Source organism: Pteropus alecto, unplaced genomic scaffold (assembly GCF_000325575.1).
Source record: "Pteropus alecto unplaced genomic scaffold, ASM32557v1 scaffold196, whole genome shotgun sequence".
Classification (NCBI taxonomy): Eukaryota; Metazoa; Chordata; class Mammalia; order Chiroptera; family Pteropodidae; genus Pteropus; species Pteropus alecto.
The window spans coordinates 1137077-1148307 of NW_006439717.1; the positions used below are offsets into that span (position 1 = coordinate 1137077).

The 11231-nt window shown below is 43.3% G+C and overlaps 1 protein-coding gene across 1 annotated transcript in view; it reads right to left on the bottom strand.

Annotated features, from left to right (window-relative positions):
* Positions 1-8662: 8662 nt before the first annotated feature.
* PRPH (peripherin) overlaps positions 8663-11231 on the bottom strand; it is a 3729-nt gene continuing 1160 nt past the window's right edge. The window contains exons 2-9 of the mRNA XM_006916812.1: positions 11159-11219; positions 10858-10953; positions 10306-10473; positions 10081-10206; positions 9780-10000; positions 9627-9676; positions 9326-9405; positions 8663-9067 (exon numbers count right to left, since the gene is read on the bottom strand). Coding sequence (XP_006916874.1) covers positions 9002-9067; positions 9326-9405; positions 9627-9676; positions 9780-10000; positions 10081-10206; positions 10306-10473; positions 10858-10953; positions 11159-11219 — 868 coding nt within the window. The 3' untranslated portion in view covers positions 8663-9001. The remainder of the gene's footprint in view (positions 9068-9325; positions 9406-9626; positions 9677-9779; positions 10001-10080; positions 10207-10305; positions 10474-10857; positions 10954-11158; positions 11220-11231) is intronic.

Genomic DNA, 11231 nt, shown 5'->3' on the forward strand with positions numbered 1-11231 from the left:
TTCCCCTTCGTAATTAATTAGTATTTGGGGAGAAGGAGAACTTCAATATTATGCAAATATTTCATTCCTCATTACACTTTCACTTTATTTAATTATAATAGTATGGACTCACAAATTCTTATTATCTTCAACATATTATCAGTCAATAACTTACATTGTTTTTTTGATTCTCATGTTGTCTCTGATTTGGTCAGTGGGAGCCCTTTCAAGTTGTCTTCTGTATCCTTCAACATGACTGTATCCTTTTAGCATTCATCATTTTTCAGGGTTTTTTTCTTTCTAGCATAACAGTATATATTAGGTTCAATTTATACTTTACCTGAATTGCCTCTAGAGTCAGCCATTTCTCCAAGTAACTCTGGTTCCTTTTAATAGAGGATGTTATTTAGAAACCAAGGGGTGGACATTAGCTGTGTTATTGCTATTAGGTTATTGCTGCCCCAGGCCCTCTCAGTGGACGGAGCTAAAGGATACACTCTACACGCATATGCATGCACACACACATTTTCATTTATACTTATTTCTATATCTAAATACATTGAAAGCCATAAGTTCAAGATTGTGTCATTTACCTGCTTTAAAATACTTCAAAGCTTTCTATTGTCCTTCCAAATATCTTAAGAATTTGCTAAAATAAGGTAGGCTCTCTTCTCTTTGTCAGATTCCATTGAGATAAAAAAATTTCAATAAAAAGACAGATTAGCCAAAAAAGGTATTTTTAAATAGTTGTTTTATTTAAAAATTAATATTCCCAACTGTTAAGTCAGTGTCAGGCATAACCTTAAGTGGTTTCTTAGCCTTCTGGTGGTGAGATTTATTCTTTTATTTCTAATATTTGAGTTTCCTTTGTTTTAAAATAGGTCATGTTCTATGGATGTGGCCTGGTAACTGTTTCCTAGAAGAATGGAGTCAGTATTCTCCTTTTATAATCTTTACTAGTGCAGAAATGACTAATAATAATGACAACCAATTGCAACTTTTCCTTTCTCAAGTGTGGTATTAAGAAGTCAGCATTTTCTGTTCTCTAATGGCAATCTTTAAAAGTAGCAAACATACTAGTCTGGTCAAAGAGATATAAGAATTTTGTTGTATGTTGTAAAATGTATAAATTTTACAGACTAGACTAGACAGATCTTAATCCAGTAACAATAGTTATAATTTACCAATTCCATTTCTTCTCCAGAAAAGGAAATATTGTAACATGGTTTATCCCAAAGAATCCTTTGCAGCTGCAATCAGAATCAACCAGTTTTTCAGAGTTTTATGGCTTATAAGGCTCTGCATGATTTCCTCCCCACCTCCTCTTCAACCTCATCTCAGACCTTTCTCTTCTCTCGTTATGTCCTGGTATATGTTTTGATTTATCCAAATGAGTACTTGAAGGGCCTTCTAGTCTGGAGACTTATACCCATCTTCTGTTTTGGAAAAGTTTTATTAAAGCATCAGCATTTTAATAAGATCCTCACATGATTTGTATACTTTCTAAAGTTTGAGAAGTACTAGCTTTCTCTATTCTCTCCCACTAACACTCCTGTTGGATAGATTTAAGATTTTCTGCATTTATTATCCATGTTTTTAACTTTTCTTTTATACTTTCTGTCTCTTTGTTTGTATTTTATGGAAGAATACAGCCCTAATTTAGTCTTTATAGGATCTTTAATTCCTCAGATGAGCTATGTAACATATGGTTTATATATATGTATATAATTTTTTTCTTTATATTATGATGTTTTGACATCTTAAAAAACAAAACAAAAAATTTTCTGACTAGAGAGAGACTGCCTGTTTAGGGCTTGCCAATTCTTAAAGATAGTAAAAGAGCGTTCCTTTGATATGTAAATTAACCAATCCAGAGCCATACTCCCTCTATCTTGCCATACACCCCACGAGGCAGTATTTCTTTGCCTTAATCATCCCAGGACCAGGTATCAGGCAACTAGGGACCACTGCTATCGCTTAGAGCCTGCCTAAATTGTTCAGACTAGCCAATCCTAAACTGTTCACCCTGCCCTGCCTTGCCTTTCCCTTAGGAAACTCCAGTATAGGTGGCAGCTCTCTTCTCCCCCTAGTCTTCTGCCACTAGAACAAAACCCACGGCTTCCCCTGAGACTCTGAGTGCCCTGTGATGACTTCTTTCTCTAGGACCTGTGAACACAATAGATGTTGTTTTTCTGTGCCTTTCCTGTGTTTCTTCTTGTGGCCGCACCTGACTGACCATCACATTAAAGAATACAAGTTAAGTTTTACGCCTAAACAATTATAATATTTATTTCCAAGATCTCTATATGTTTTTTCATAACTACCTATTCTTTTTTATGGAGTTTATATTATTTCTTATCTCTCTAATAAAGCTAATTATATTCATTTGAAAAACTGGTTCTACTTGGTCTTAGCTATAAGCACTTCTTAGTTTTTTTTTTAATTGAGGTAAAATTCACATAACATAAAATCAACCATTTTAAAGTGAACAATCAGTGACACCAGTACATTCAGTGTTGTGTAATCACCACCTCTATCTAGTCCCAAAACATTTTCATCACCTCGAAAGGAAATTTCATACCCATAAGGCAGTTACTCTTCATTTTCCCTTCACCACCATCTCCTGGCAACCACCAACCTGCTTTTTGTCTCCCTATTCCAGATATTTTGTATAAATGGAATCATATATATGATATATAATCATATATAAATATATATCTATACCTACATATCTCCTCTTGTGTCTGGCTTCTTCTACCTAGCATAATGTTTTCAAGGATCATCCATGTTGTAGCATATAATTATTTCATTTCTTTTTATACCTGAGTATTATTTCATTATGTGGATATACCACACTATTTATCCATTCATCCACTGGACCAAAACCCACAGCTTAATGGACATTTAATGGACATTTGGGTTGTTTCTACCTTTTAGCTATTGGGAATGGTCCTGCTTTGAACATGCATGTACATGTATTTGAGTACCTGTTTTTAATTCTTTTGGGTTTATATCCAGGAGTGCAATTGCTGAGTCATACAGTAGTTCTATGTTTAACTTTTGAGGGGAGTAACAAACTGTTTTCCACAGCAACTGAATGATTTTATATTCCTACCAGTAATTTATGGGAGTACAATTTCTCCACATTCTCACCAACACTTGTTATTTCCTGTGTTTTTTTTTTTTTCTTTTTAATAGGATTCTAGTAGGTGTGAAGTGATGCCTCAAGGTTTTGATTTGCATTTCTTTAACAACTAATGATGTTGGGCATCTTTTTATGTGCTTATTGGTCATATGCGTTCCTTTTTTGGAGAAATATCTATTAATTTCTTTGCCCATTTTGTAATTGATGTGATTAAGTTAAAGCTTTTGAGATGGGGGAGGTTATCTTAGATTATCTAGGTGCACCCAATGTAATAACAAGGATCCTTGTAAGAGGGAAACAAGAGAATCAGAATGAGAGAAGATATGGTAACTGAAGTAGAGATCAGAGTGATGTGATTGCTGGCTTTGAAGATGGGAAGGGCCACAGGCCAAGGACTGTGGGCCGTCTTTAGAAGCTGGAAAAGGCTCTTCTAGAGCCTCCAGCAGGAACACAATGTGCCGTCCCAATTTAGACTTCTGACTTCCAGTGTTCAGAGATAATAAATTTGTTGTGTTAAGCCATGAAGTTTGTAATTTATTACAGCAGCAATAAGAAATTAATACAGGATGAAAAAAGGTTGCAGCACATGCTCAAGCTTTCCCCTTGAAACAGAAAAAAAAAAAAAAAGAACCTTGATGTTTACCCTGTTGAAGAATAACTGAAACTGTGATCATTAGTTTACAATTTGTGACCTGCCCCTTGTTACCCTCCTGAGGGAAGAGTTTAAGGGCCATATCAGCCCATTCTCCTACCTACAGGACAGTAAAGTCCACTCAACTCCACATGAATCTTCTCATTTAATCTTAACAATAATAGTATGAAGTAGCAACTATTGTTGTCTCCATTTGACAGATGAAGAAACCGAGGCAAAGAGAGGTGAAGTGCCTTTCTCAAGGTCATGCATCTAGTAAGTAGAAGATCCAAAATTTAAATGTGGATTCTTAACCACTATGCCATCTGTTAAATAAAAATCATACTTTCCACACTCATCATTAGTTTAAAAATATTTGCTTGAACTATGGAATTATATAACAAGCATAAATGTCAAAAACAGGTTTAGGAGCAAATACAGCCAACATTTGTTATGCATTTAAAAACATTTGTTCAACAGTGAAAATGGAAGCGCATAGGGGCGAGAACAGCCTATCAGCCCCAAGAGCTCAGTGCTTTGGATATCTGTTGGTATGTCTCATAGAAGAAATGGAGAGTGTCAATTAATCTGGCAAGGCTAGTAAAGTAGGCATCTTCTGTGATAGGAAGTGAGAGCAGAACCAAAGAAAGCCCCAGAAGTCAGCATGCAATTGCTATTAGTCCATGGAAGCCACAGGACAGTTGAAGCCATGAATAAGAAGAAACTATGAGTAAGCAAAAATCAGGGTAGAGGATGAGCTCACTTGCTCATTGCGACAAGAGCAAAGCAACAGCAGGACTGTCGGTCAGGGAGCAATGTGCTCCTGTTTCTGAGGGAGCTTCCTGTCCCCTCTCAGCCTCGATGAAGCCCAACAGGGCTGCAGAGCCCATTCTTTCTGTGAGGCCAGGTCACACAGGTTTCTGGGTTTTTGTGAAGCAACTCCCACTCCACCTCAGGCAGCTGCAACTCTTGTCTCCCTAATATTCATGTGTAACCTGACAATGAACTCTCCCTTGCCTGAGATATTTGGTTAGTCTCTGTTCTTTGCAACCCAGATAACTGAACTCCCTCTTCCACTCACTGCTGGTGGCCCCTGAGGAAGTACCCCTGCTATGACAGTGGGCACCTCCCTGGGGCCCAGGATATACGTGCCTGACACAAGCTGGCTCTCTCTAGGAAGAGTATGGAATAAATGTGGCCACATCCTTGCTTTTGAGATGACCTTATTATAGATATCCTGAAAACTATCTCCCTTCTCCCAACAAGCAGAGTGCAATAACATCAATGTGGAATAAGCTTTCTTAATTACACTCAAATCCTAGGCATGACTTCTTGAGGTTAACATCAGATCACTTTGATTGAAGTTGGATTTTGAGTTTTCCTAAAACTATTCAATCTTAGCCAAATCTGAGTTTGTGTCATTTCAGTAGATAGCTGGGCCCACCCATGACAACTTGATTCTTTCTGATTCTCCCAGCATTTAAACATCAAGTCTGATCATTTTTATTTTTTTCACCAAAATTCAAGATAAAAAATGAATTTTACATGGCAACCCAGTACACGTCTATAAATACATTGAAAATAAAAGTTTTGCCAGACTCTAAGTTTATTTTTCTTAAAAAATTTTCATCTTGACATAAAGATTTTATAACGATGTTTCATGACCCACAGTTTGAAAAGTATTAGTCTAGTTTCTATTTTTTTCAAAGTTTTACTTCTCAAACACAGCTTTTTCTTTGTTCTGGCTCTTTTCTTTTAACAAACGTCTTGAGAGAGTAGCCTGCTCTCCCCTTCCTCATCTCTCATTCACTCTTCAATTGACCCAGTTTTGTCTCTGACCCTTCCCTGATTGAAAGCTGCCCTCACCGAGGTCTCTAACATCTTCTTTGTTGATAAACCCCCAATTTTCCAACTGTTATCTATCCTGGGCTTCCAGCATCCTTTGACATGGCTAGCCCTGGAGCGTTCTCTTGCTGTGGATTCCTGATGCCACCCTCTTCTAGCTTTCCTACTATATCTCTGCCAATTAATTCTCAAGATTATCTTCTGCTGCTACTTTAGGAGTCTCCCAAGGCCCTTCTCTTTTCTTGCTTCACACACTGTTCTTGGGTAGTTTCATTTCTTCTCATGTGGGACACCTGAGAGGTCCCATGTCCTTCTTGTCAGTTAAATCTCTCTTCCTTGTATCCAGTACTAATCACAGCCCACAGACTCTGATGTGAAAGTTTCCAACCTTGAAATTTTGACTACTTGAGAATCTAAACATCTGAAACTCTAAAGCTTTTAACTGTTTTTCTGTAGTGATATTTCTCCTTTGAGGTAATAAGTGCCACTGAATGAAAAGGAGAAGGCAAGGGTATAAAGAATGTGAGTACACAGCCACAAAAAATGATGAAATGTTGCTATTTTCAACGATATGGATGGATCTTGAGAATATCATGCTAAGTGAAATAAGTCAGACAGAAAAAGACAAGCAGGAGTGAACCATATAATTTCACTCATCTGTGGGATATAAAACAAAAACAACAAATGAACAAACAAAACAAACTCATAGACACAGACAGCAGTATGGTGGTTACCAGAGGGAAGGGGATGGGAGGAAGATGAAGAGGGTTAAGAGAACAAATATATGGCGAAAGAAGCAGACTAGACTTTGGGTGGTGAGCACACATATAATATATAGGTGATGTATTATAAAGCTGTAGACCTGAAACTTATATGTTATTAACCAATGTTACTCTAATAAATTTAATTTAAAAAATGAAGAATGTGAGTATATATGTGCCTGTGTGTGGAGGGTGATGATGGTGAGGAGCCTGAGGAAAAATTGCGGTGGACATTGTGGTTGTTTCCTAACATCTTTCTATATCAATTAGCTCAAGCAAATCAGTGCCTTTCCCCCTGGCAATGGCTATTGCTCCAGGAGTGGACACACCGATCGACGACTTTAGCCAGACAGCCTAAAGGAAAGGATTTATATCTTATACCTGGGAGGAGGTTTTTCCCTTTTCTCCACTGCATGTGAAAAGGGAAGCTTCACCCAATTACCCAGTAGCTTCTGGCAGTCATATTGGGCCTGTGAACATCCCTTTCAAGGAAGCTCTCTTCCAAGGAAGAAGGCTGAGCAGAACCATAGACAGAGCTTGGGTCCTTGAAGACATCATTGAGCTTTTGAATCAACCAACATGAGCCTGCCTATCTCTGGTCCCTTGTTACACGAGATAACTTCTTTACTTCCTTTTTTCTTTTTTAAAGTGGGGTTGTATGTTACTTGTAACAGAAAGCATCCTGCCAGATTCAGTATCTCAAAATATCCCATCCCAATACCTCCAGACCTATGGATCTAACTGCCTGACAGCCCTTCCTCTTGGTTGTTCCATAACATCTCACACTCAATAAGTTTAAAACTGACTTTGTTGTTTTGGGCCCCCTCGCCCCCCTACTTCAATCTTCTCTGTTTCTGTAGGAGTTCCTACTATCTGCCTGGTTGTTAAAGCCAAAACCTTGGGTCATCTTTGCTATTTCCCTTTCCCTCACCTGCCAATCTCTCCCTGGGTACTGCAGATTCGACTCCTTGAATAGTTCTCAAATCTATTCACTTCTCTATCCACTATCATCTCTTGCATGTTTCACTGCAACAGCTTCTAAACTGGTCCTCCATCTCCTTCCAATAATTTCTGCACTCTACAGCCAGAGTGATCTAAAATGCAGATCTAAATACTTCATCCTCCTGATTAAATCCTCTTCTTTCCCTTTAGAATAAATTCTTAATGCTTTTATATGAAATACAAGACCCTCCACGACTGGCCTTCATTTCATCTTTCCAATGTCAACACTATTCCTTCCTTCTATCTTTCACTCCAGCGTTATAGAACTACTTTCAATTCCCAAACTTGCATTCTTACCTTCTGGCTGACTTATCTACCTAGAAAGTCTCCTCCTCTCCCTGCTTCACCTGCATAACTCCTGCTTATTCTTCAGTGCTCAGTGTGATGGTGTCACTTTGGGGAAGCCATTCTTACTATAAGGCTGGATAGGTGTTCCTCTTCATCTTCTCACAATGCTGTCTTTTAATCTCGGTCATAGCACTCATCACAAGATCGGAATTGTCTATGTATTTGTCTATCTCCCTCATCCCAGACTGTGAACTCCCTGAGAGGGAACTTGGGCTTATTCCCTGCACCTATCATCATGATTGAGTGAAGATCATTTTAAATCTAGAAGTGGATTTTGACTTGAAGGCAGGGATCAGATGGAATGAAGTTGGAGGACAGCATGGAAGTTGACATGTTCAAGTGGGGTCAGGGGTGGTGGCAGTAGAATCTGACTTGCTGGCTAAATGTTGAGTAGGTTTAGGTGGGTAGCAGGGCCAGGACAGGAAAAAGAGATCAATGAGGCAAATAGTATAACCCATATGAGATGATGGTGGCTTAGACTAGGGTGGTGGCAGTGGGGATAAGGAGAATCAGACAGTTAAGAAGTAAAATTAACAGAATTGCCAATGGTGAGTAGGAGATGAAGAAAGGAAAAGGGCGTAAGGGGAGGTGAGCTCTAATTTGGGCAACAGAGCTTCTAGTGGTGTCTTCTTCTACGTGGGGAACCTAAAAGGAAGAGCATAATTACGGATGGTGGAGAGGTTGACAAGGAGCTCTGTTTCGGATATGTTGAATTTGAGGGGCCTATGGGACACCCAGAGGCCCCTGGATATTCAGGGCTGCAAATGGGAAATAGAAATTGAGAAGGAATGAACAGAAAGGTAGGAGAAAAAAGTCAGAAGGGTAGATAAGAGTCATAGATGCCAAGATAGTGGGATTCAGAAAAGAAATGACTAGAGACAAGGGGAAATACTGCTGAGCCTTCTCCCCACAGGTACCTCCACTTCCACAGACACAAATGCACTGGAGGGGTTTCTCTTGACAGCATTTTTATTTGATTTGAAAGTGAAACTCAGACCCTGGCCCACCCCACTAAACATGGGATCATAGTAGGAGCAGGATTGACCTGAGGATCATTGGTCTCTTACCAGGGTGAGAATAGGGGTACATACGGGTTGCATCTCTATGTTAGGACAGGGAGAGGCCCAGTTGCTGCTGGGTAGGTAGGGCTTGGCTATAGGCCAGGGAAGGGGTGAGTTACCATCCACTAGACACATGCAGAGAGAGCAGAGACTCATTCAAGGACTGATGTTAGGGTGTTAGGGTTTGAGAAGGCCTAGGGCAGGATCAGGGAACTCTGGACCAACAGGTTCAATAGCTGTGAGTAGAAGACTTGTCCAGCTCACTGCGCTGCTCCTTCTGGGACTCTGTCACTACCTGCTGGGAGTAAGGCGTGTGAAGGGCACAAACCATTCAGTACCACCCTCCTTCCAGCTCCTTTGGGGGCATGGTGTCCCCCTCTCTGGCATAACCAGCTGAGATTCCAGTCTATCCATCCACCTTCTCTATCTCCCTGTCTCCCTCCCACCCCCAAGAACCGCTAACCTATAATAACCTAAGATCAGCTGTAGCCAGGCTAGGCTCAGAAATAATATTAGAAACGATGGGGTTCTGGTCTCAAATGACCGATCTCACCTCCCCATCCCGGGTCTCAATGGTCTTGATCAGAACCATCTTCCGGCTGTGGCTGTCCTGGGGAAGCTCCACTTCAGGCACTGGAAAAAGCAGGTGAGGGGTGGGAGGGAAGAGGCTTGGGATTTCTCTCCTTTAAAGCCCTCACTCTCGTCTGTGAGGAGTAGGGCTTAAGGGTCGGGGGCAAGAGTAGACCAGGGCTCAGTATTTCACCAGTTTCAGGACAGAACCATAGCAAGAGTCCGGTCAGCGCAGAAGTGGACAATGGGACAGAAAGGTTGGAAGCCAAGTATAGGATACTCACCAGTCGTCTTTATATTTAAAGATGCAAAGGAATGGACGGGCACGGAGATCCTGGGGGCAAAGCAAGTGGTCAGCTACTCTGTGTATGCCACTCCCCATCTCTGAACACCCCATCCGACCACACCCTACCGCCCTCCAGCAGTCCCGCTCCCACCGGCTCTCCTCGCCCTCCAGCAGCTTCCGGTAGGTGGCGATCTCCACGTCCAGGGCCATCTTGACGTTGAGGAGCTCCTGATACTCGCGCAGGTGCCGCGCCATCTCCTCCTTTAGCTGCCGCAGCTCCTCCTCGAGGCGCGCAGCACCCGCCTGGTACCCGCCGGCCTCCAGGGCAAACTGCTCCTCCAGCTCCCGCAGCTGTCTGAGCAGCGCCTCGTTCTGAGGGGGTAGCGGGGGTCAGAGGGGGGAACAGTTCTCACGGTCCAACCCCGGGCACAGGTGCGCAACCTGGTACTCACCGTGCCGCGCAGTCCGTCCACCTCGCATGTCAGGCTCTGGATCTGGCGTCGGGACTCGTTCATCTCCTGCTTGGCCTGGCGCAGGGCTTCGTGGTTCCGGTTGGCGGCGTCGGACAGGTCCGCGTACTGCGGAATGGAGGCAACTCGGCCGTGAGTGGACCGGATGAGCCCTCGCCCCAGCGCCCTATCCTCCCAACCTCCCCACATCCTCCGGGTCTCTCGCACCTTGGACTTGTACCATTCCTCTGCCTCCTGCAGGTTCTTCGCCGCGATGCTCTCGTACTGCGCGCGTATGTCTCTCAGCGCCGCTGTCAGCTCAGGCTTCACGGTCGCCTCCACCTCTACCTGCTGCACCTGCTGGTTCTCCACGCTCACCTGCAGGTCTCGCAGCTCCTGCCGCCCAGGGTAACAAGACGTCGAGTTCGCCGCGCAGATCCCATGAGGATGGCGCAGTTCGCGCACAGAAAAGAGCAGAAACACTTGAATGAACAGAAGGCGGCGCCAGGGAGTGCAGCGCTCACGGAACTGCACAGCCTGCGCACGGCCCGCACTGAGCCCGTGGCTAGGTTCCCGGGTGCAGCTCCACCGCTCGCCACCAGGTGGCGCAGGGGCGGAGGCAAAACCACCTGTAGGCTGCGTCTACCCAGCCAATCTCACTTGGCTTCCCCAAGGCAATTCCTCTGCTCCGCCTGACAATTTCACCAAGAGCTTGCCTCCCAGCTCTAACGCGACCACCTCCAACCTCCCAAGCCTCCCTTGATATTCGGGTACACGCACCTCATCGTGCAGCTTCTTGAGGAACTCAATCTCATCCATCAGAGACTCAATCTTGCGCTCTAGCTCCAGGCGGGCGAGGGTGGCGTCGTCCACATCCTTCATAGGGTGGCAGTAGGGGTTCAAGAGCAGGGAAGGCTGCTCAGCCGGGGCTGCCCAGCCCGAGGAAGGGTCGAGCCCACCCTGTCCGCCTCTGGAGGCTTCTGGTCACCTCCCTGCACCCACAGATGCCCCCCTGGGCACGCAGGCTAGGGGTAGGGGAGACGGAAAATCTAGGGGTAGGGGAGACGGGGCCCGGGTTCACCTTGCGGAAGAGCACGAGATTGTGCTCAGCGTCCTCCCGCTTGCGCGTCTCGTCCTCCAGCCTGGCGGGAAGA